Raw genomic sequence first — 26,932 nt, forward strand, 5'->3', positions numbered from 1 at the left:
CTTTGCCTTTAGTTTTTTTCCCATATGATTACGTTTCCAGCCCATTGACTTACCTATGATGGAATATTGTAGCATAGCCCCCCTTCCCGCTCCGTGTTTTGCAGCTTTCATAGGTCCCGATTGATAAATAGAATAGAGGCGAGTATAACACAAAGCAAATGAAATAAGCTGTGTGTTTGACCACAGAGGGGTTCCTGAGATGATTTGCACTACGTTTGCTGAGTGAAAATACCCTGAGAAAAATGTTACTACTTAGCTAGGCTTTGTCTGAAATATGGTAAACCATGCCACTGTTACATTTAAAATTGATCCAAGGGATGATTTTTCATGAAGGTTTCTGAAATCAATGAACAAGGGGTAGCTGAAGCCAATTTTCTATAGCAGTTTTAAGAGCTATGACACAATTTACTGTTTTGTGTATTTTGTGTACTTATATCAGTGCCTTGGTTCCTCTCTCACCATGATCAATGGCAAGCTTCCATCCACTTCAGTTCTGCCACATTACCTGCAGAAGGGCACAGTTTCAGTGATGCAAAGCTTCTCCTAAAACTACAGTGACAGAAGTCATGTACCTGGTAGAATACTTAGAAGCATGTACACAGTAATATAAACTATGCTTTTCAAAATGTACTTTTTTTTTTCCAGAAAACCCCCATCAAATAGTTCCGATTTTGTAGCTTTAGAAAGGTTTTCTTTATCTTTAAATAACCAATGGCTACAGCTTTGGTGTGTACTTCTATACTAGTACTACTACTACTTTGAGTCAATGTTCAAGTTTCCTTTCTCAGCTGTTAATAAGAACAGAGAAGATACAAGGAGCCTCTTTGTGCTACCATGTTTATGTGGACTTGTACCTCACTTTATGAAAAATTCAGTTTAAGTGTTTGGGGTAGCCTGCAGAATAAAGCAGATCTTGGCTTTTTTAATACCAAGTTATTTGTCTTGATTGATGATATTCTCTAATGATGTATATATTTTGACACAGGTGTGATTTCTTTCTGGGAAATTTAATCTGAGATTTTATTATTAAGAAGCTTTGCGTATGGGGGGGTTTTACCTGGATTCTTTATTTTATTTTTTTATTATTATTATTTGTTTGGTTTTGTTCGGGTTTTTTTTTTTTGTTTGTTTGTTTTTGTTGGGTTTTTTTTGTTTTTTTTAATGAAAGGAGAACAATTTGGGTTCTTAACTCATGTTCATATTATTTTCAATTATTTTCCTGCACAGTTGGGAGTCTGCTATGTAGGATTTTGAATTGCATTCTCTACTCCTGTGTTTATCCAGAAGGTCTTGTGAGACAGTTGCATTGAAAGGGTGGGATTTGTTTGTTTTTTTTTTGTTGGGTTTTTTTGTTTTTTTTAATGAAAGGAGAACAATTTGGGTTCTTAACTCATGTTCATATTATTTTCAATTATTTTCCTGCACAGTTGGGAGTCTGCTATGTAGGATTTTGAATTGCATTCTCTACTCCTGTGTTTATCCAGAAGGTCTTGTGAGACAGTTGCATTGAAAGGGTGGGATTTTCAATATTTTTGCCCTATAACTGCAAGGTGAGGGTGACTGCATTTAAAGACTAGAACAAGAAATTGTTTCCTGTCCTTGTACTGTTAAGATATACAGCATATTTCTCTTTTCCTTGGTCACAGTTTCTCTACTGCTGTTTACATTTTTCAGCAAACCCCCTTTCTGCAATAATTGTCCTGAGACTCACTAGCAACAAGGAAATGCTTGACATTTTATAGAATGTAAAATTGTATCAATCTAATTTCAAATGACCAGGAAATGGTGAAAAAGTTCGCTGATACAGAGGTAACTTATGTTTCCTGTAATCCCAAGAACAGTGTTTTGCTAGAATTTATTTGCTACAAGCTTTACAAAACTGGAAGAGCTAATCTTCTAACAGGGATACCTAGACAGAAGCCTTAAAATCAGGGTATATTTTATTGTTGGACAGAACTTGCATTTGATCACTAATTCGTCTGTTCAGCTTTTGACTTGGATTCTTTGCATCTTTGTTTATATCTTTATGGTTAGATTATTAGATTTATAGATTTACTGGGATGTTTTACAAACATATTGGTCTGCTACCATATTTTTTACTCGTGAAAGAATTGAAAGCAATCTTTGAAATGTGTTTACAGTTCACCCAATTATCTTAAGAGTATATCCTTTTAAAAAAATTGCTTCCTCTCTACAAACAAACTACTGGAAACCTTAGCCTGAAAATGAAAATGGTTCCAACGGTGGGAGGCTATTTTTAAACTTCAATAGATTTATTTTAAATTTTGATAGATCTTATTTTCTTTTAAAGTCTGGTGGTTTACTAGAGCAGTTAGTAGGTTTAGTTACATACCGACACAGGCTGAGATTTATGAACCTTTCCCGTATATTGAAAAGGTAGCCAATGCCAGATTGCAAAGTTCAAGGCATTACCCATTTTTCAGCACAGCATAGGTTGCCTTCTAAATTTAACACCTTCTGCTCATATGGGCGTGTTATCATGCCCACGATACGTCTTTTCTTGAAAATGTGTTTCTGGTTCAGCTTCCTTGCTCCCGAGACTTTTCTATTTTGGTTCCCAGTGTCATGTGATCCTCCTGGCCAGTGAGAGCCCCGCAGAGGGAATGGCAACAGCCTGCTGGGAGCAATGTAAGTCAGAAAAAAACTTCTGGTTTTTGCAGTTTCTGTCCCTCACACTCAATTTTAAAGGCTGCTTTTACCCTGAACCTTTGCTGGGCACACCCAGTTATACCTATGGAAATGCTTGGAAGTTGGATGTTTTGCTTTGGCTTTATTTTTTACTCTTTCAAATGTTACTTTTCTTACTATGTTCCTTTTTTCCTGTGTCCTGCAGTGTCGCTGAGAAGCCTAAAAAAGCAACAGAAAACAAGCCAAAGGCATTGCAAAAGCTGCCTAAAGTATGTTTTAAGGTGAATATTTCAGGTGTAGCAGTACTTTGTTTAATGTGTGCTATAGATGGTGCCATAAATCCTGTGCTGCAGTTGCGAAAGAACGATGTGACCCCCCCGTCCTGACACCCAGCCCCTCAGTCAAAATCCTTCATGTAGGTAGAAGGACAATAGTAAATAAAATAATCTGATATCACATGCTGCTGCCTTTACCAATTGGCTGAGACATAAATGGGGAAAGGACTTTCTTGAATTTAAGGGCAGTCATGCACCCAAGGCAGTGTATAGTTTTTCTGATATGAATGAAGTGAAATACTATATTTTGATCTCCGCTGATGCTGAGCAATACTTATAGCATATGATCTTGAAACCATGTATTTAGTGAGATTTGTCATTGGGGTGCTTCCCAATGACATATGGGTACAAAGGAAGAGTCTGATCTTTCTGGTTTTTAACACAGGCTCTGAACTCGGTAAAATTTACCTGGTAATTACTGAATAATGATTTTATCTAATGGCATTTTTTTGCATTAATAAATATGATTTTCCAAAAATCATTCTCCCCGATAGCTGAACATACATATATATATATATATATATGTTTTACTTATTTTCTAGGGGGTTTGGGTTTTTGTTTTGATTTAATTTGGTTTTCTTTTATTTTTCTTTCTTCCAAATTACAAAAATTTACCGGTAATTACTGAATAATGATTTTATCTAATGGCATTTTTTTGCATTAATAAATATGATTTTCCAAAAATCATTCTCCCCGATAGCTGAACATACATATATATATATATATGTTTTACTTATTTTCTATTTTGGGGGTTTGGGTTTTTGTTTTGATTTAATTTGGTTTTCTTTTATTTTTCTTTCTTCCAAATTACACGAGCTTTCTTTGGAGTTTACTTTTAAGTTTTGGAGTTACTGTTTAAGTATTGCTAAGCTTATTTTAAACTTGGGTCCCTAAGTAATATGCCTTGATATCATATAAAAGTTTGAGAATGAGTGTTTGGAGAAAAGCGTAGTGAAATAAGCTGGAATCTTTCTATTTCCCTTCATGGCCTATAGCTTGGACCTCAGATCACATCACTTGGAGGTGCAGATGCCATTACTGCACATTTCACATTTCTGTATTTCCTTTGTGTTTCTGATCTATACTCTAATGACCAGGTATTAAATGAAGGACTGTTGGAAGACTTTTTTCTCTTTCCCCCTTCCCCAAATTAATTTTGAACAGAGAAATTTGACTTAATGGTTACATTGAAGTAGAAAGAGCACGTTAGGTTTTCAGATCAGTTCTCATTATCATAGGCACTGGAAAAAAATGTCCGTAATTCTGTGTTGGTTGAATTGTTGCAGTGTTGGAAGTGCAACAGCATCTAGGTATAAATATCTGACCCAGACACTGAAAACAAATAGAAAAAGCCATACTCATTGTGCAAACTAGATGAAATTTAGGAGCCAATCTTACAGGACTTTAGTTTAAAGGTTTGTGTTGCTGGTTTTGATGAAAAAGTGAAGCATGTGCAGAACTGAAGATCGTTTATTCTGATTTAAAGAAAAACATTTGTCCATTAGATTATAAACCAAGTTCTAATCCAGTGTTGCTTATTTGCCTTCGCTTCATGAGTTTGCATAGTACCAGTGTGCAAATAACGGGAATTTTGAGATTGCAGCTCAGAGCTGGATTCCCTGTTGCTTCCCACAACGTAATGCTTGGGCTTGTGAACACAACTCTCCAGCCTAAAAATTGCGCCAATCTTGTGGTAACCAGAGAAATTGCAATAGGTAAAATATAATGAGTTAAATGAGAAGATCTGTGTTATCACTTCTTTTCTTTTTCTTTTTTTTCTCCTACTCTGATTTATTTACTTCATACATGCTCATCGGTTGTCTTTGTTTCTGAAAAGGAACTTAAGAACATACTAAAAAAATAAAAAAGGGGGGTTGTGGACAGTAAAAAGCTTGTCTACAAGGACAGTCAAACAGTTGCATCGGTTTCCCAGAGAGGCTGTGGAGTCTCTATCCTTGGAGATATTCCCAAACGGGCGCCGCCCCGACCCTGAGTAACCTGCTGTGGGTGACTGCTTGAGCAGGGGGTTGTTCTGCGTGACAGGGACTCTGAGGTCTTTCCAAGCTGCAGCGATCCTGTTAGTCTCAGAATTACCCTCCGCCATTTGGAGCTGCAGACAGTACTGCTACTCTGGGGAGAGATCAGAAGTCATGTATAGACTTTAGTCTTAGCCTGTCACTCTCATATTTTAGACCTTGCCATTTTGCTGCCTCAGTTCAGTCATTAATCTTTCATTTGGAGTGATGGCCATGATTGCCTTGCTGGCATTGCCCAGTACACCCCGCCTGAAATGTCACTGCCCAGCAAGGGATGGCACTCCAAGCTACTCCAAGTTACTTCAGGCAGCAGTCTCTAATCCCATGTCTTTGTCTGCTGTCTCCTCAGGCACCACAGTGTAGCAGAGTGGTAGGAGGAGACACTGCTGAAAAGAGTAAAATTAATGGCAGTACTGTGGGAAAAGTGTAAGCAGAAACTAAAGAGACGGGGCCAACATGGGTTGAGTTCTTACACCCATCTTGCTGCTCTGCTTGAATCTCACTGTGGAATTTCCAGAAGCTGAGGAGGGGGTGTAGGAGATTGCACAGGCTGTGCCAGGGTTTGTGGAAGGAGGGGAGGAAGAAGCAGACCTCATGGGATCCCTTGGAGGCTAATGTAAAACATTAAGCCCCAGTCCCATACACTGCATGCAGAGCTGTACCCTAGAGACCTGATGAATGGTACAAGAGAACATGAGATCTCTGGGTAGGAATTGAGAGTACAAAAGTAGAGAAAAGACAAAACAAAATTTTAATTTTTTTTTATCTATAGAAAGCAACATAAAATGCACATGGAAAGTGTAGAGAGTTCAATAATACCTTTCACATTAACATAGGGATATAACTTTAAATAAAAATGGCAAAACCTAATAGCTTGTGTTTCAGAAAGATTATTTTAAATCTCTTTTTGCCATAATGCTATAGGTGATGATTTTGCTTAAAGACTATTTATCTTGATGAGATTTGGAACACTTGTCCTGAAAGCAATTGCCAACATAAATCCAAACAGGTGTGACTGTGAATAAATTCAGACTGGAGCTGGAAAAGTAGATGGGTTCAGCCTCCTATCAGAGGGGTCGGCTAGGACATGTCGCTGTTTACAACAGGCTTGGGGAGTTGGCTACAGGAGGTGAAGGTTTGGTAGCAGGATTACACTCAATGATTCAGATGTCTATTTTCATTTCTGGCTAAATAGTGTAATTGGAATTTAGACAGTATTTTTTTTTCCTGAAGAACACAAATTATAAAAATATGACCATTTATTTTCTTAACATATTATTCTCTTTTATCTTTCTTCATTTTTGGAGACTAATGGTATAGATAAATGGGAAATAAATTTGTGCAATACTTTCTTGCAGATGGATATGATCAAGGGTGAAATACTCCTTTTTATTAATTTTAGGGTACAAAACCCCACATTCCAAGGAGTCTGCAGCAGCTCAGTCTGCCAGCATTCAGTTGATGGTTGCAAACTAGTCTGAGAAAGAAGATAAATCTGGAGGAAAAGATTTTTAAATAATTACTTGGTATTGAAAAATTTGCTAGATCTGCAAGATATAGATATATCTCTATATATATAGTGGCTGGCATTTGTTTATTTGCAGATTTCTTTGGTCTGTAAAAAGCCCTTTTCTATATTGCACACTAAAAGTAAATTTATTTATAATTTCCCTGACCTATAATTTGGGTTGTTGATATTTGCTTTTTTCTTTTTTAATAATTACTGTTACAATTGCATACTGCAGACAAAAGAACAGAATCTTGTCATTTAAGTATGTTCTAAAATCTAAATGGTAAAAGTTGGCTAGTTTTTAAAGTGGAAATAGTATTTGATTTTGAAAATATCTTTTTTGGTGGCATTTTTCTATATATTTATTAATGCTCAAATAAAAATAATAGTTTTATTACAAAGTACTTCAAGTACTAAAAATACCATTTGTCTTGTGTTTGATTATTTTAAAAAATTGAATAGTTAAAGGAGAATTATCTGCAATGAAACAAGGCTGGAATTATGTGTTTATATTTCCAATATTTTATGTTTGAAAGAGTCCAATTGCAGTTCTGTATAGAGACACTAATTTTGTATCTGTTCAGTTCTAAATAGCTTTCATTGACAATTTTTATGGCTTCCAATAGCACAGCAATTACAGGTTAGATCTGCCAAGATGCCTTGGGGATTATCATAACTGTTGATTCAATCTGTATATCATCTGTGGCAGCTAAACATAAACACCATAAAGCCAAAATTGGTCAGATATGAATTTTGGCAATTTTGTCAAATCACTTGGTTTGAAATCCAAACCAACAGAAAATGAAAATCTTCTTTAGACTTCGTCCTTTGCAGCTTGCTAGATAACTTCAGTGTAACTGTCTATAGTTTTGCCTTCTACATTCTTCAAGTGGAGATAAACTGGTTGTGTCTTCACAAATAAAATCATTGAGATTTTGTTTTGCAATTATACAGTGGGAAGAATTTCACTGCTCATTTTATTGGCTTCATCAATTTTGAGGTAATGGACTTGAATGGTATTTGTGGGCTCACATTGCTATATGGCTATAAATTGACAGCCTGCTTATTCATTCCAAAATACCATTAATCTCAGACTGTGCTGAGGCAAATGTACCTGCAACTGTTGCCAGGCTGTGTTCCCTCTGTCCCAAGAAATCATTCAATTTCTGCTTGTATTGTCTTCCTCTGGCTTTGTCTGAAGGGCACTTTCTATACAGGCACCGATATCTTGCTTGGACACATTTGGATGTAAAAGCAACCCTGAACTCTTAATTTCATATGCTCATTAGAAAGCTGTGTGCATTTCACAAGCGAAATAAGTGATAATATTTTTGTCCCAGCCAGTCTGATTGTTCTGCTTTGTCAACCTGAACTTTATGTAATTTAAACTGGGCAATTCTTGTGGATTTGTTTATAGTCCTGTGATATGTGTTGCTCTATCCAGCTAACAGCTGCTTTGCACCAAGCAGGACAGCCTTCCGATGGTGTTTCTGTGCATGCTGGTGTACCAGTGCTGTGACCACTGCTCGGGGGCATGATGCTTGTTGTAACTTCTCGTCAGGCTAAACAAGACTCTGGGCCATGTGTCAGGCTTTATTGTAGTTGCCTTAACTGGCAACCAGCCCACTGCTTTGACTCAAAAGGTGTTGGGTAAAAAGCCCTTAAATTCTAATAGTCCACTTCCTCAAAAATGATGGCTTAGAAACCCTTAGATTTTGTACAGTACACTTCACTAAGTTCTCAGCTCCCACAACAAACTTCTCAAAGGTGCTGGTTAACAAGCCACAACACATAACTAAATGCTGGTTAGCAAGTCACAGCACCACTACTCAAAGGTGTTGGCTAAAAAGCCACAACACCCTTCCACAAGCTTCCCGCTCCCACAACAAACTTCAGTACTGAGTAGAATATAATAGCCATGCTTTGCCCATGGCAAAGCAGGGGAGGAGAGAGATAATGAGAGAAAAATAAGAGAACAAAGAGTATCAGCAGTCCTTAGATTTTGTGTTGGTCTGCTGCACGTATAGTCCGGAGCAGGGGAAAACAATGTATGTGAAAGAAAGAGGAAAAAGAGAGTGAGGGGACCGGATCCCCTTCTGTGTATTGTTAAACTGTGCACGCTTCTCTGCGTCAAATGGATTTTCCCCACTGTTTTGTTGGCGCATGCCTAGCCCGCCCTTTCAGCCCTCCACCAGGAAGTGAGTCAAAAGGACTGAGCACCAGTGCCAAGGTGAGCAGGAAGCTGGCTCAGCACCGTGCTGCCCCACCTCTGCAGGAACCTCTCCTCTGATCTCCTTGTCTTAACCATGTCATGTTTGAGACAAAACATGCCAATGCCTGGTCCGCCACCCCTAGACACACAAGCGCTTGCTCTTGCATATGCATGTGCAGACTTCAAAGCAGGAGGGCTTCAAGGGCGCCAAGTGAGTGAAATTTTGTCATTACATGCATCGTGGAAATTCATAATTATTTCCTTAACACCTCATTTTTTGTGGGGTAGTCTTTTTCTTAATAAAGTGTTTGCTGTTTCTCCCTGGCAGAGTTTGTATGCAAAGTGCCCATTGCAAACACTGGGGAAGTAAATTTAGAGAAAAAGGGAGGTTGACATAAGAAACAGAAGATTACTTTCATAATTCCTTTTGGACTTTTGACAAAAAATTTTCTTACAATATTGATTTTTTTTTTCTTCCTTTATTTCTTTTCTCTTGAAAGCTAGCAACATAAAGGATGCACTGGTAGAAATACCTTTACAAATAAAAGAGAGAAAGCTAGAGAAAGCTGAATCAAGAGAAACTCAAGAAGCTTCATGAACTAGATGTCAAGTCAATTATGATATTTTTTCTTTTTTTAAACAAGAACTAGGCACAAGCAACTAATCTTTTTTCCCTCAGGGATTAAACTGAGGCAAGTAAGACAAACTGTTCAGCAAATTTGATCTTTGGTAACTTAAAGGATTGAAAACTAGACAAAACATTGTACAACTCATTATGTTCAAGGTAAAATATTTGTTCTTGGGAAATGTATACTTTTTGAATTGAATCTGTATCAGCTGCTTTGGTGTTACCAACCCTTCAACCCAAACTGTTGCCACAGTTCTAGTAAAATCTCAGCCAGTTTAGGTCCTCCCACCTGGATATCTGGATTGGGATAGAACCATGCCTATTTTGTGCTGCTCTCCTGTCATGGCCTTCCTGGTGGGTTTCCAGACACTGGTGTCCGTGCACGTGAAAGTGTGGCAAAGTTGTGATGAGACAGTGGGGCCTGGTGTCCTGGTTGGCAGTAATGCTAGACATATTCCTCGAGACTGCCTGAAGAACCAGTCTTGTGTCCCTGTGAGGAGTCAGTCTGTGTTTGGTACACTTTTTGGAGCTTTCGGTTTAGTTTACCCCAAATGGAATTTGTTTTTTTGCACATCCCAGCTGCTCTGTAATCCAAGACAATGAAGGAAATCACTTTAAAACCTCACTACTACTGTGAACAAAACCAGTAGCATAGACACAGATTATTCTTATTAACCAATTTCCTTCCCTATTGTAACTAATGTCACTAATTTGTCTCCGCAGTAGATCTGCTCTAACAAGAGAAATAACTCCTTATGAAAGACAGGACCTTCAGGCTTTAAAGCTACCTATGCACTTACAGAAACATAAAGGCAAAAACAGATATTTTGGATATAAGTGGAACATTCCTTCTCTTAAGAACACTCTTTAAAACTCATTATCTCTCTAGTGATTGAAGTCTAATGCATGTAACTCCAAAGCTTCTTGCACACAAAGCACTTCATCACTCTTGACCTAAAGAGGAGCAGAAACATTCTGCATTTAAGCAGAAACTTATTTCTGCATAGGTAGAAGCATAAGGTAAGGCACTATGACTTGCTTCTGCATAGACACAACTCAGAGTGTATCTGATTCATGCTGGTAAGTTTTTGCTTTAGTCTCATTTGTTGAATCCAGCTTAAATTGGATGGCTATCCCAGTACTGAGCTGTCATAGCAACCAGATCATGTAATTTGTTCACGGTGCTTATCCACATTTATCTTAAAGCTCAGTTAGGCTGTTTTTCCTCTCATGGACAGGCTGATCTAGACCTTCACTGTTCTGTCAGCTGAGAAGCTTGTGATTTCCATAGTAAATTTATTTGCGGTGCCAGCTTTCTTTCTTTGTCCTAAATACCTTGAAATACATTTACGCCTAACTTACTTATAGGGAGTAATCAGCTTTCCTCTGATCTTTGGTGCTTTTTAGTCTAAATGAGTTGAATTTTTAGTCATCATCTGTTTAATATACTCTTTAACCTTCAGATCTTTATTGGATTCCAGCTGCCGTTTCATCCCATATTTTATGTTGTGAAATCCTTTTCCAACTCATTGCAGTTGGCCCTCACTCTTACTACCCTAACATGAAAAAAACCCCTTGCAAGTTATTTGTCAAACCTTTTTTGGCTTGGCTTATTGCATTTTTACATTCAGTCTGCCAGAGTTTTATTTTGTCTTTTATTGTCCTCAAGACAGCAGCTTCAGGGGTTTTTTTGAAGGGCTGCTTCAAATAATGTCTTACATTGGTAGTTAGCTGTTTTGGTTTTCCTTATGTTTGCTCTGCATCACTCAATATATTCTGTGTACTAACTAGAAATATTTTGTCCTTCTGTTTGTCTGCTTGGAAGTTCCTTTGTTGCAATTTCCTATTTTTTCCAATCAAGCAGTATTTTAAGGGATTTTTAGGCTTTGCTTTCTCCTGCATAAATGCATAATTTAAGGGCTTTATGACTGCTATTAAAAACTGGCTCTTTGGTAGCAAAATTCCAGATCATGAGGCCCTGTCAAATTAGTATTTGCTTATCTTGTGGGTTATGTGTTTGTCTGCTCTCTGAAGCATTTAATAGTGTCTAAAGCTTTTGTTTTGCAATCATACACAACTTTGATATTTACTTGATTGTGTTGGGACCATTTTCTGTCTGCTGACATAGTTTGTCTCATCTCTGGCAAATATATATTTGGCAAATATATATTCTGTATCACCAGTCACCAGCTACAGCATAGTTGGAAAAATCAGGAATAGTGAAAGTGTACTGGGTGTTCCCTTCTGTGTTCTGGTCAGGGCAGATATGTTTGAATTTTCTAGCTTTTTAAGAGTACCATCAGTGAGTCTTTCTTCTTCCTCCCCTTTCCTCCCCTCAAAATAGTATAATGCAGCTGAATATCTACTGCTGGTAAGGATGTTTTCTGACAGCTACATTTTGTTTCCTGCTATTAATTCTAAATCTCTTCTTAAATTGTGCTGTATCATGCATCTCCTGTGCTATTTTCTTTTTAGTATGTTGCATTCTGAAACATGTCAGCTAACTTGTCCTCGTGACTATCAATTTCCGGCAAGTTACTAGACTAGCTTAGATATTTTATTTTCTGATCTCCTCCAATCTGACAGTATCTTTCTCATTGATGTGGTGACTGAATTTGGTATGTTGGGATGGGGATTCTGCACATTTGAAGAACATGTCGCTAAAATAAAGTCACCACCTTCTTGCACTTACATGAAGCAAGAAGAGGACGCTGGAAATGCCTCAGCAGTGGTAGGAAGCTCTGAGTGGCAATGCTGCTTAGGTTTCTCACATCACTGTGTCTTGCAGTCCATCATGTTCTCCTGTTGTCTCTGCTCTTGGCATCTGGATGCTCTGGGGCTTCATGAGTGGGGCTTCATGAGACATGTCTTTGCTGCAGAGTTTGCCTGACAGATAATTCCCACAGAATGAGCACAGTCCTGTTTCTAGAGCTTGTGTGTCTGAAAAGACCTGCTTTGACCACCCTTGCTGACTTGTTTTGTAGCACAACCTGTAGGAGCTCTCCAAAAATTTTTGAAATATAGCTGGTTGAGGAGAGCAACTCTGCTTCATTACTTGATATCGGTCTGATATCAGCATGGCATAGGTGTCTGATGGGAAATTATCTGTGCTGTTAAAAAGGGCTGTTCATTTCTAGTCTTTATGTGTGTATTCCCAGTAGGTGGTGTGTCAGGGACAAACAGAGGCAAAGGTGACTCTACTTGCTATTGTGTTTCTCCCTACTGAACTGGGATTATCAAACTCTATGGGCACAGGGTAAAATTGACAGCTCCTGTTTGGCTGTCTGCTAGTGCTGAAAATCTTTTTGAGTCACTTCTCCTCAGGACAGAGTAGTATGCCTAGCAAATGGCTGGTATCCCATGCCTTCCCCCTCCCCACCCCCCACACATGCTTTTATATTTAGCTGTAATGGAAATTATATTGCTTTCCTAAAGGAAGGTTATGAAACATTCCAAGTTGTATCCCTTGATTAAAAGCAGTATTTTTGTATTTATTATTCCAAGTACTATATTTTTTCTGCACATCTGGTTAGTAATGCTATTATTCTTACATTCTTCTCCATTCATCATTGCATTTTTTAAAGTCTATTAAACAGTTTTCTTTAATTTTATTAGACGGCAATTTGATTTGTTTTACCAAATTGTTGGAATGTTGTATCACATTCCTTACAGTAGGAAAAATATATTACACAATGCTATTGTTCTTATCAGCCAAACATCTTGAATTAAGATTTATTCGGTGAATTTAAGAAGAATCAATGTAAACTTATATATAATATCCTTATATAATGCTATTGGTTGATATTATTCTATTAGTCTCTACTTCTAAATTAAAACCTTGATTTTTCTGAACCAGAACAGACTTACTGAATGCTGCTGTGGTTTTTTTTGCATTACTGTTATTGAGAATACTAGTTTCATTTTAAGAATTGTCTGGTGTCAATATTAGGATTTCTTTTTTTTCCTAAATGTTTTAGAAAACAACCTTCCTTGCCTGAACTACTGCCTTATTTTTGTGTCCCTTTGTTTTAGTTATTAATTATTATTTAGATTAGTTATTAATTTTCTAGAATTCCTGAAATGCTGCCTTTATATTTGTTTTCACTCTATGAATATATTCTCTGCGTGTGTTTAATCTTGCCATTATCGTTTGAGTATCCAAAATTTTATTATCCCAAACTATTACTAAATTTATAATTTTTCACTTGTTCATCTTTTAAAGCAAAGGTGAACCAAATTTTACTTTTCCTTTTTATTTTTTCAACGGTGATATTTTTGTGAATTATAGCTTTTCCAAAGAACCAGTAAAGTATGATTAAAAAATTTTCAAATACCATTTATATTCTCTAGGCAAACATTTGCTTTCAATTGATTTTAATCCTTATTGCTTTCATGCCTGTGAAACTGTTTCTTTAAAATGAGAAAGGGATATTGTCTGTGTGTATGTATACATGTATATGTATGGTTTAGTCTTGAAGCAATTACAACTTCTTTCAGTCTAGTTGTTATCAGTGGCATCCCTGTGATTGTAAACTTTTTCTGTTAAATTATTATCTCTTCTTCTTTTGTCAAATGATATGTAATTTCCCCAAGCTGGCTCCAGCAATTTTTGATTTGAGAAACTACTGTTTAAGATTTTTAGGGTATCCAAAAATCCGTTAGCACTGAAAATTCAGAAGAAAATGCCCTGTGACAAGGATGGCTCACACTCCATATTTAGTTTTGCTCTAGTCTTCTGTTGAACTCTTTTATTCTTCCTTTGGATATTATTGTTCTTTGATCTGTTACTTTTCTTTCCTTGATTGTAAATTCCCATCTTTTAACATATATCACTATATTTGTAGTGGGCTTTATATATTTAATAACATACTTAAGAACATAAGAGCTTTTCTGGATCTGTGCCCTTGTTTCTGCTGCCTTCCTTTTTTATGACCGCTTTTATCTTGTGTTTCACTTTCTTATCACTCATTCTTCTTTTTATATTGTTTCCTTACCTTGTCTACACATCCCACAACTCTCATGCAATTTTCTTTCTTGGCTTCTCTTTTTCCCTGTCCTCCTTTTTCAGTCTTTCACATCTCTACTCACAGTTAATAGCTCTAAAGAATGATTTACAGGATCAAGGTTACTATTCTTGACTCTGTGTTCATTTAGCTATATTAGTATTAAAACAACCTACCCTGAGAAAGCATCTGTTCTATTGAACATATATGTACCACTGGAATCATCGGGAATGCAGTTATTAACACCCTTTCCCCCCCTTTGTTTTTGTTTCTCATGTAACTTCTGAATTATAGTATTGGAATTAAGGAAACTGCGGATACAGTGACTTGTAACAATTTTGCAGCCAGTTCCCTTTACCTTCATGGAACTGCTAATATTGCTATCTTAGAAAAAGCAGTCAGTGAGGACATGAAGAAATACTATGAATGAAATGAAGAGCTAATACAAAATACTTCCACTGTTCTGCATTGTCTGAATTCATAGATGGTGACAAAATCATTGACACTTATGAAGTTTAAACCACGAACCTTACCCTGTCTGGTAAATGAGAACATTGACATTACTTCCTACTTGATGGAAACTTACTTTGCTTCTATTCCTTCATTCTTTTCTATTCCTTCCTTTCTCCCATCCTCATAACAGAGCTGGTCTGTTCATACTAAAATGACTGTTAAATTGAAATAGCAAAATAACTCACCTCTAAGTTGCCTTCTAACTTCGAAGCATATTAACTTGTTCTGGGTGTACATGATTGATGTTTCAGCAATTTTCTTCATTATTGCTTGGCAACTACAACAGGCAAGTTGGTTTTCCATTCTGTTGATGGTACATCTTTGAGCAAACAACTTTCTTTCCTTAGTTGACCCAGATGTGTCAGCCAATGAGGTAGAGAAACCTCCCCTGTCTGTGTTATGTTTTGTGTTTGATCTGGGGGTTAGTTTATAAGGCAATGTGAAGGTTAAAGAAGACACCCTCCATCTTGGTGAAGGATTTCTTCATCTTCTGGCAAGCCTGTCCTTTCTGCACAATGTTAACATAGCAAATGCTTATGAAGAATACTTGAAGTAATCTTGTCTTTGGAGCTTTCTTTGTCCTGGAAGCAGGGGGAAATGAAGGAAGAATTCACCATTGGCTGAGCTGAACTGTTCCCAGCGCTGCTGTAAAGATGCTCTGGTGGTATGTGCTGTGGTTTGGCTCAGGCTGGAAGGCACATTCAGCTGTGTTGCTGCAAGATGTAATCCACAGGATGAAGCACTGTTAGTTGTGTGTTTCCACACTATTTCCCTGAAACATAAAGTTGCAGTTACCACTTGATGCCTGGTTCAGAGGGAAACTCTTTAGTCCCTTTGCTGGTGGACTTTCTATTGGCTGACAGTCATCACCTTTTTTCCTCTTGCTTGTTTCCTTCTCATTGTTATCTGTTTTATTTTTTGCTCTCTATCTTCTTTTGTTCAGGCCTTACCTTCTTCACTGTCCCTCCATGTTCCCTATACCTTCTTAGGTGGTGACATTTCAGACCAAGACTGCACTTTCTGTCCTGTGTGGTAGCTCCCTGCATGTGTGCTGCTCCCTGATTCCTTTAGGGATAGCCCTTGTCCCTCTTGCTGACAGGGTCTGCTGAACGCAGAGACTGTTGGGACTTCTTTCTAGATCCTGTAGCTACCAGCTCTATCACATCCACAACTCTTGTGAGTGGCAGGAAGGTTTGCCCATGCTGTCTTGAGAAGGGAGGAGAAGCATAGCCAGACATAGCCTGACATCTTCAGATGATGAAGAAGTCTCTGACTATTTTCTCAGTGTAGAATGGTTTAGGAAACTTTGATTAATTTCATCGTTTGAAAATGGTTTTGGCTGCAAAAGTGTTTTCAGAGAGTATGAAAGTCAAAAGCATAATTAAGATAAATTTGACAGCTTTCAATTTCTGCAGCTTATTCTCACTTCAAACTGCCACAAAATCTGTGAGGAAGAGGTGACTCACAAAGCTGCATTTCTGTAACTACCTTTGAAGTGTCTTGTTTTTTTCCTTTGGAGAACAGTTGCTTCCTTTGAGTCTGAGCAAATACTGTGAAAAACTTAGGCTTCATTCTTTAATGAATATAGTAATGTGTGCATGTGTATATATATATATACACCTACATATATCTATACACATGCATGTATATGTGTGTATGCATACACACACAGACACATGCATATTTAAATATTCTTGTCTTTAATGACGATGCCATTAGCACAAACTAATTTCATATATCAATAAGTTAATTTTGGAGAGACGCTGCTTGTCTCTGTCATGGTTTGGGGATGGTTCTCCCAATTTAGTGCTCCCACTGAGACTCTGCAAACTATGTGCTGCTTGCTCATTTTCCGCCTCCCCCTTCCTTGCGGCAGGCTGGAGATGAGAACTGGGGATACAAAAGGTAAAGATCATGGTCTGAGATAAGAACAACTTACTGGAAACAGCAATGAGATAAGAAAACAAACAGCAACAACAATACCAGTGACAGAGGGTACAAGAAATGAACGATTCACATGGAACCCCCTGACAACAGACAGTACCTCACTGCTCCCTCTGCATGCTGTGTTGATCCCAGAAGGGAGCCTTTCCCCCATCCCTGGAAAATGATGTGAGGTTGTAAAGAATAACTCGGGGTCTTAGCCGTGTCACCTCCTGGCTACTGCAAAAATTAACCCTCTCCTGGGACCAGGACAGGCTCTTACTCCCCTGCTCTCCCCTCAATGTCTTTCAGATCTGAAACTATATTTTGCTTTTTCTCTGAAAAGTATTGCTATGCTCAAATTACGGTGTTTCTCAAACTGGCATTTCGTGTAGATTTCTGGGTTTGTTCTTTTCTTTTAGGTTATTAAAGGGCTTCCCTGGCACCTTTCAATAGAATTTGTCCTGCATATGAATTAGAAAACAATAAAGACACTCATGCACACACAAGCTTTTTCAGATTATTCTTGTATGGGTAGAGAAGAGGGTGTCATCTTTTACCTGAATGGCTTTTTAAAAATTCCATAATAGCTTGTTTCTTGTAAAGATAGCTGATGGCTGAATGTTGGATATAAAGATCTGAAGTATTTATAAAATCTGTCAAAAGAGACACATGCATTCTTTATATATTTCTTACTTCTAAGTGAGCCTGCCACAACTGAAAAATTGGAAATAACAAGCATTAAACTAACCCTTAAGTTGTTGGAGAGCTCCAGGAGAACATCTGGCTTAGTCTCATCCAAAGACAATCAGCCTTATAAACAGTGATGGTTTATTAATTTCTGTGTATGAATAATAGCTTTATAATAGAAATATCTTTGAGATAGCAGGTGAAAACACATTAAGGTCAGAAGCTTGCAAAAAAAGAAGCAAGTGTCTAAGAAGGGCATGATTAGCAATTAGAAAAGATGTAATTCTCTAGGCAAGTTTCAAGGAAGAGATTTCCTATTAGAAAATCCTCTCAGACACACTTGTCATGGTAGGTTACAGTTTATGAAAGTGAGCAGTGTTCAGGAAGAAGATAAATGGTCTGACTGACATACAGGAGTAGGAAATGAACTTTCCTGGATCCTTTTCACATGCACAGGTTGTTCATAGCTCTTGTTCTCTACTACTCTTGACCCATTGTCCACTCACTCTAATTCTGATTCTACTGATAATTGTGGGATCCTCAGGAGCCTTTCTCATTGTGATTTCATACTTAGGTGGGGTTGTGTCAGATGGCTGTGATATGACATTAATTAATGAATATTGACATATTTCTTGAAATTTTCATGCTGATATTGCTATAGTAATATGAAGCCTTGTTGTAAGAGTATGACTGGGCATATCTATTCTATTAATAGACACATCCTTGAAACTTTTAACATTATGTCTCAGTTTACTGTTGGCTTTAAAAGTCTGTCTACTTTTAAAAAGATTTCTAGTTCTTTGCAAAACAGCTTCTGTATCAATCTTCTCAGATGAAAACACCCTCTAGACACTTGGTGCATTTTTTAAATTCCAGGTATTTTTGCTTGGTTTTTTCCCCCCTTCTATTCTCTTGCCTGTTCGTTTGTCTGGGTACCCTTAGCAACATCTTTTACTGATGGAAAAAAGCACAATGCTTTCTGTAGTGTCACTGTGATTGAATCAGAAACAGAATTTACTTGCCAAAGCTTTTAGGTTTTCAGTTTCATTGTTCCTTTTACTATCCTGGACATTTAGTAGTGTGTATCAGGGGGATCTACAGATTTCTGATTTGTTTTTTCCAATGCTCATATTGCAACCTTATGTGGAATTAGGAAGTGGAATAGTCAGCTGTGTGTGGTAGGATCTCTGGCTTTGGATTGGACAAAGAAAGTATTCCCATTTATATTTTGTGTAATTGCATATTATGAGCTGCAGTCTTCAGAGAAATCACTTTTCAGAGTTCCTGTGATAATTCATTGTGTTCTCATTATGCTGCTGAGGAATTATCTGTAAGAACTGAGTCTCAATTTTTGCATCAACTCCCTTAATTCTGGAGGCCAGGGGGTGCTATAGGTATATGCATTATAATCTGTGTAGGTTTAGTAGTCAATATGAAGCCTGTTGTAAATTTTAAATTTCTTACAGTTCTGAATTCTGAGTGTTCCATTTCTTAAAGAATTATTTCAGTGGTGTGTGTACGTGTGCCTGCACTGGTTTCTAGTATAATTTGTATGTATATGCATCTTATCTGAGTGAGACAATGGAAAAATGAGGCTCAGGCCTGGAAGATTGGCCCTGGGAGATGATGGACCTTATAATGATTTCTTTTCTTAGGAGAAAGAACTTTCAGCATGGAATGAAATGGGGGAGAAATAGTTTATTTCCCAGATAAAACACACATTTAAAAATATGAGTAAATAAAATATATATATACCCTTATGTGTGTTTTGATGTTTTTTCACAGTTGGAAGATTTTGAAAGAATAATTTTCTTAATCAAACCTTCACTATTTGAAAAGAAATATGATTACATTTAAATATTAGCCAAGGTGAAATTATTTGAACTATGTATTCTCAGAAGCAGTTTAATAAAACACCTGTTACTCCTTTCCTCCTGCTCTAACCATTCAGATGTGTTAGCAGATAGGAAGTGTGTGAGCCTAATAAATTTTTCATAAAGTAATAACATAGTGTACACAAATGTTCACATATCCTGAGTGGAAAGGAGACATCAGTAAGTTCATATAGAGCATGTCATATCTGTTTTTGTTTGTGTGTTAGAATCTTTGACGAACTAGTAATTAATTAACAGATGGTTTGCAGGTGGTAAGACCTGGGCTGAGATTTTTTTTTTTTAAACCCCATTTTCCCAGAAGTGGTTATATGAGATTACAAAAATCTAATCCTCGTCTTCTAGGTTTTAAGCACCTTTTTGTAATGCTTTCTGATTTCCTTTTCTAATATGCCACATTATTTTACTGACTGCTGAAATGCTATACAACTGATTTGAAAAGGTTGTCATTAAAATAATAATTTCTTTATTTCCCACTGCTAACAGTGAAGGACTAAATCTATATATCATTTCTGTCTTCAAGGCAGCTTATGAACATGTTCTGCAGACGTGTATAATGTCTGCTAGCTTTGTGTGTATACAGTTGTACATGTCTGTATGTATTCACACAGAGACTTTTGCAATTTTTATTTCTTCCCCAGGGGACCTTGTCAGACATGTATGTCTTTTGTGTGCATTTGAAAATCATTTCAGTTTGGAGTTTGGAGCTGACTTTGTATTTAAAAAATAATTAAAAAAAAAAATTAGTTGCTAATAAGAATATCCATTGATACACTAAAATGAATTTAATTGTTTAAAGATGAGTAGACTACAGCCAAAAAGGCTATGGGCACGGTTTATGAATGTTGACATAGCATGAAAATAAGTAAGGCAGTGATTTCACTTTATGAACAGTCTATTAGCAATGTTGACTTGAGACATTCTGGCTGTCCTGCTGGTGATTCTCACACAGTTACAGTCACCCCCTCTGTAGAGCAGACTTGCTGTTTGTTGAACTGTACTGTAATCTAGATCAGGGAACAGATCTAAAAAAAACTTAGTAACTGTGAGAGCTGTGTGTATGTGTGCATTTTAATCTTGGATCAGAAAACCGTGCAACCTGCCAACAGTACTTCTGGTCCCACTGAAGTAGTGGCTTAGGTTTAGGAAGGAACTACTGAAAAATGAAAGGCCAAGAACCCTCTAAATCAGGAAATAAGCATTGTAGAAAGGAAATATATTATCAAAATTCAAGCTCTTTTGCTCCCACTGAAGACCACGTGTGTGAGAGCATTGACTAAACGCTTCTGTCAGGCTTGGTGCTGTGACCACTTCCCTGGGGAGCCTGTTCCAGTGTCCAGCCACCCTCTGGGTGAAGAACCTTGTCCTAATATCCAGCCAAAACCTCCCTGACACAACTTCAGGCCATTCTCTCAGGTCCTGTCACTGGGCACCACAGAGAGGAGATCACTGCCTGCCCCTTCTCTTGCCCTCACAAGGAAGTCATAACTGCAATAAAGTTTCCCCTTGGTCTCCTCCAGGCAGAACTGACCAAGTGACCTCAGCCAGCTTCTCCTCAAGGCCCTTCACCAGCTGGAGCAGCTTTAAGGGTTGACTGGGAATTGATCAATCTCACAGTAATGGTCCTCCAGCTCAGGGCACTGAGACCCCCCTTGGTCTGTCATTGCTGTTGAAGACAGAGATAAAGAATGCGTTAAACACCTCTTCCTTGTCCATGTCCCTGTTTGTGAGGTGACCATGCTTATCCTGTAACAGGCCAATGTTATTTTTACACTGCTTGTTGCCATTAATATATTTGAACGCACTCTTTTTATTGTCCCCCACAGCTCTGACCAGTTGAGCTTTGTCTGCATGAATTTCCTCCCTAAGGTGGCAAGCACGATCTCTGTATTCTTCCCATGTCACCTGACCTTGCTTCCACTGGGCATACACGTTCTTTTCTGTCCTTATTTCTAAGAGAAGATTCCTGTTCAGGCAAGTTGGCCTTCTGCCCTCTCCTGCTTGACTTATATTTGGGAATTGTCTGCTCCTGTGCCATTAAGGAGGTGATGTTTAAAAAGCGACCAGCACTGATGGATCACAGCATCCACCAAAAATATTTTTCCAGGGGCTCATCCCATCAGGTTTCATGTATACATACCCCTGATGTCAACTCTTTGGGAGGGGGCCAAAGCCTCAGCTCCTCTTGTTTCTTCCTCATGCTGCCTGCATCAGTGTAGAAACATTTCAGGTGTACTACATTGTAGCCAACACCTCCTGAACCAGTTTGAGGGATTGCATTAGGGCTCATTTCCTCAAGTTTTGGCACAGCATAAAGGGATAATACTTCCACAGATAGAGTCCTAGACAGATGACTTCAGCAGTGATGGGAAAAATGGTTATGAAAGTATTTTGACTTGGACCCATTACCTAGGACTAGGGAGATTTTCTCTGTTGATCTGTATAGAAATTACGTCTGACTTTGTTGGTCATACTGGTGCAAAAGGGGTTTCTAGTGGCCAGACTCTGACCTGCGATGTTTGTGCATGTCCTTTTTCCCTGAAGGCAATCGGTATGAATGTAACTGTCTTTAGTCTGACATATATCCAAAATGATTTCTTTTTGAAGGGTCAACTTCAAGTCAACATCAGCTTATCTAAAATCTATTCTCTACTGTCATTTGCTACCATATGTATCTGAACACAGTACATTATAAATGCAGCTCTTTCCTGGAGAACTGAACGTCACCATCTGGGTGTGTCAGCGGTTTGAAGGCTTATTTTTTTTTCTTCTTGGTTTGATTCAGGAAGAGAAGTGGGAAACTAGACAGAGCAGTTTCAAATAAATTCCTGGTGACCATCGGCTTTTTCAACTGCAAATTAAGACGAAGTTCTGAAAACATTTTAAAAAGAATGGTGTGTTCGTTGTGGTTTTTCTATAAGTTTTGCTTGCCTTCCTTTTCCCTCTTTACATTCATTTTTGAATGCTGTTTTGTATGAGAATAAGGAATTTTTTTTTTTTTGTCATCCAATTTGATACTTGATGGCATATATCACAACTCTACTTACTGTGTCAGACAATGTCTATTGGCACATGTTCAGCATGTCTCCTGAGAAACAATGTGTTTTCTCCATTGACATTAAAATATTATTTCAGCAGTGAGACTGTATTCTAGTAAAACAAAGTAGGTACAGATACTTGATTCCTTACTGCTAATGAGAAAAATGTTTTTAACTGCTTTTTCAGTAATGTTCACATTACTGAACATCAAAGCAGAAATATGAATACTGCAAAATTATAAGAACTGCTATTCCATTCTTAGTTCAGTTTTAAAGTTTATGCTGAGTATAGGGTAAAATTCTAATGACATGATTGCATGATATTTCTTCTAAAATCTCTTTTTCTGGCACAAAATACAAGAGATATAACTAATGAACGTTTAGTCCATGTTTCATCATCATTGTGTAATGTATGGTAAAGTCATTATTTTAAATATTGCTGTTAAAACGTTTTGGAGATTAATAACTTTATTAATTTCCTTTAAATCTTTCTGTGGTTTAATATAAGACACCATTTCAAAATTATTGAGGAAAAGAGAGCAGAAGTATTTCTATTTTAGAGATCAAGGATGGGATAAAAATTAGATTAGTAGAATTTAGTCTTTTGAGACCTTATTTTCCCAGCACTTAGCATTATAAAGCACTTTAAATATCAAACCTGATAATAATTTGTGTCTAATCCTGAGGCTAAAGTGTCAATCTCAAGTTCACCTCTGATTTACAAAGGAAGTTAAAACTTCCAATTGAGTGTATTTAAAGTAGGATGATGAAATAATGTGAGAGATATTACTCTTGAGATTCCAAGGCTGATAGTTTTATCATCTGTCAAATTGTAAATATTGTGATTATATACTGGCAAAGACAGTATCTGTTATTTGCAAAAAAAAAAAAAAGAGTGGTTAACTACAATCTGTCTTCAGTTATATGCTAAGATTTAGACCACATTTTGAAGGAAGGAGGGATTAAAAACTACCTGCTAAAGAAAAAATGAATTAAAACCAAATTTGATTGTGCACAGTAACCTGATTATTTCTTTGCTAATAGATTTTCCAAAGTAAGAAAACCCTATTGGTTTGATGTACATTAGTTGAAACATTTGGGAAAAAATTGCAGGGAAAGGTATTAACTAAATTGGTGAAGATTAAAATCCCTAAAGCATAAGGTCTGCAGTAACGGAACTGTACAACTTACTAAGCTGTAAAATTGAATTGTAATGCTATAAAATGAAAGGTGAGTAATATGGTCAATTGTCCCTATAAAATGAGATTTCCCTGCCTGAAGTTAACTAAAGAATACTTCAAGTCAGGTATACTTAGATATGTTTAGGTGTTTGTAGGCATATATCAGTGTAGTAGTTGTTAATCGGGTGGTTATGAATGGATACCATTAATGCAGCTGTAATCGAGTCAATATGCTCAGGTGTTTCAGTGGGTATTTCAAAAAAGATATGGACGTACTGCTGTTGGTCCAGCAAAGGGCCACAGAGGTCATTCAGGGACTGGGGCATCTAAGGGGCAGAAGGAACTGTGTCTGTTCAGCCTGGAGTGAAGACTGAGGTGTTCTCATCAATGTGTATGAGCACCTGATGGGAGGCAGCTGTATACACATATTGTATAGACATAAAGAAGACGGAGCCATATTCTTCTCAGTGGTGGGCACAAACTGAAACTCAAGCAATTCTACATAAATATAGGAAAAAACTTTTCTTACAGTAAGGGGGGGGTCAAGCATCGGAACGGGCTGCCCAGAAAGGTTGTGGAGTCTCCACCTGTGGAGATATTATGTGGACTGGCTCTGCACAGTCCTAAGCAACATGTTTTGGCTGCCCCTGCTTGAGCAGGCAGGTTGGACTAATGAATCTCTCAAGGTCTCTCCACCTCAGTGACTCTCGTATCTTGGGATGCAGAGACATATCTATTCAGTTGTATAAGGTTATTCATCATATTTTATATAATTTTTGTTCAGGTCACGTATGTGCTAGGAAATTGGTTTGCACTAGAAGATGAGCAAAAAATGTAGAAACTGTAATTTGAAAGGAAGAAATCTGGAAGAGGTATGAGAGATATGACAGAATACTCTGAATCAAGTTCTGTAATCTTCAGGTAATGGATAGTGCTATTTAAGCTAAAAGGCAGTAACAAATCTGAAAGTTGATATGAATGTAGAGGTTCTTAAAATATGTGCAATGCGATTCAAGAATAATTTTCCTCTTAGACTGTGAGATTTTAGCTGGTAACAACTATCTAATTTGATCAAAATGCAGTAAAATTTCACAGGGAAGCTGAAGATCCTTCTGACATGCAGCTCAACCTCGAGGGTTTTGAACTCTGCTTGAGAATACAGAAGTATTTGAAATGGTCAGTGAAAGGACAATGGATGTACTTTTCTCAGTGTTGTCCTTGGGAACATCACAGATTATCCACAGAAAAATTTATCCTGTGTACAGCACAGCAAATCACTGCAATAAATTTTAGCCCAAAATGCTGTAAGAAGCTGAAAATATGAAAAGAGCTGTTGCACAACCTTAATTACTGGCAGTGTCACTAGACTTCCTATAATGCAGTTCTATAATGTTTCTTAAATCAAATCATAATATTTTGTTCGAGCCAGATGCATAACTGTATGAAGTGGTAAGAATTGCAGTATGCAGCAGGATAGAACTATTTCATGTATATCACTGCTGTTCAGGACACTTGAAGAAAATAATTAGGTTTATTAAAAGGACTTTTGGTTAGGTAAACATTTCTGCTTGACGGGATTTGCATAAACAGATATGAATTTAGAATGATTCTCTGCACATGATAATATTTGCCTGTTAACATTCCAAGACAATGTGCTGAATCTAGGGTCAGTTCTGGTGCACTCTAACCAAGTGCCATTGAAAAGAAAAAGGCACTTTTGTGATTTTTCCCCTTTCTTGCTTTGTACTGAGACTGTGCAGCCTCTGGACAAAGCTTGGCTATTTGCACATTATGAACAGCACAGCCTAATTAGAGCACACGGCAGTAATTGGGAGCCTGTGGGATAGGACACATTGAATAGGTGAAAGATGTGTTGTGACTTCTTCTTGCTACACATGTGCTGGAACCTCTGATACTGAAAAAGCTCAAAGATAAGAATGCACTTTCCCTTCCTTTTAGCTCAACCACGTTGCTAGAAGGGAGAAAGGTAGGAAACATGAGAGAAGGAAAAGCAAATGCATATGCTCCCTCTAATACTCTCCCTGCCTTCAGTTAATTTAGGGATTCAAGGAGCCAGGTGGGGCTTTTGAGTATTTTGAGTGAACTTTAGTGGATTGATCTTCTAAGTTTTCTCTGTGTCCCTCAGAATCCAAGTGAATTTAGAGCATCTGGAAAATAATTTAGTAATGAGCTCTCTGTTATATGAAAAATTATCTCTGTTTTGAACCTGGCTCTTTGTGGCTTCACTTCATGCTCTGTGGTTCTTGTGCTGGTAAAGAGTCAAAACCCACCCCTTTTCTCCATTTTATTCATGATGTGGCTGATCTCTGTCATACTCCCTCTAATGTGCCTCTTTTTAAGAGCGCAATCCCAGTTTACTTTATTCTTAATCCCTCATACAAAGGAGACGTTCTGCACGTTCTCCAGAACTTTTGTCATCCTTGGTTATCCTAAACCTTTTGTGTCCTTCCATACGCTGCTTAGGAGGAAGGGACAAAACCTACAACTGGTATTCTAGGCATAGAAAAAACGTGGATTTATGGCAGAATTCTTTGTTGGCCATTTGCCAATCATAATATTTGAATTTAGATTTAAGAGTGTAGCACTCATTATTATAACTCACTTATTTACTTCATTCTGGAGATTTTTAGCTGTCCTGGGTGGAGATAATCTGATTCCGGCAAATTTTTTTGTATTCACGTCGTCAAATCTTTCTATAGCCTGTTCTACACTCAGCTGCATTTCAGACAGATCTTTTCCTGAGTTGCTAACAAAGCAAGTTCGTGCTTCCTTTAAAAGCTGTCTAGTTATTCCACGTACTTCTGCAAAGTACTGCTCTTCTTGCTGTTTTCTGTGCCCTGATCTTCAGATACCCCTTGGCAGGCTTCTGCTCCGGTTGTGTCTCAAGAACAATGTCGTGCTAGTTTTGCTTTCGTTGTTTCTCAATCACTTTTTTGGCCTGCCTCATGGTGTGCTTGCACCTAATTTCTCACAGCTCAGACTTTCTGTTTTCTTCTTTTATACACGACTTCAGTCTTTGGAAGTTTGCGTATATAATCTACTCCCTTTCCTTCCTGGCTTCCCTCTGCCCTTTCTCAAACCTTTCCTTATGTGGCTCTGTTCCTGTGATGGGGTCCTCAAGAAGCCACTTCTAAGGATTTCGTTATCTCAGCTCTCCCTGTGGGTTTTTTAATGTGACTCTTATTTTTATGTCCTCTTGGATCTGAGGGCCTTGTGGTGGGTATTTAGAGTTTCACACTTCTGCAGAGATGTTGTCTGTAGGCATGAGATGGTTGCTGTTCTACATGGGCTGTTTCACTGT

General features: G+C 37.7%; 1 protein-coding gene across 5 annotated transcripts in view; it reads left to right on the top strand.

Moving 5' to 3' along the window:
• ESR1 (estrogen receptor 1) overlaps positions 1 to 26,932 on the top strand; it is a 181,475-nt gene that overhangs the window by 18,875 nt on the left and 135,668 nt on the right. The window contains exon 1 of one of the 5 annotated variants that reach the window (XM_017739474.1): positions 2,594 to 2,649. The exons of the other annotated variants lie outside the window; for them this stretch is intronic. Within the exon in view, the coding sequence (XP_017594963.1) occupies positions 2,625 to 2,649 (25 nt within the window). The 5' untranslated portion in view covers positions 2,594 to 2,624. Of the gene's footprint in view, positions 1 to 2,593; positions 2,650 to 26,932 lie in introns of those variants that run through there. 5 annotated transcript variants of the gene reach the window in all.

The sequence above is a fragment of the Corvus brachyrhynchos genome, unplaced genomic scaffold (assembly GCF_000691975.1).
Source record: "Corvus brachyrhynchos isolate BGI_N302 unplaced genomic scaffold, ASM69197v1 scaffold14, whole genome shotgun sequence".
Classification (NCBI taxonomy): Eukaryota; Metazoa; Chordata; class Aves; order Passeriformes; family Corvidae; genus Corvus; species Corvus brachyrhynchos.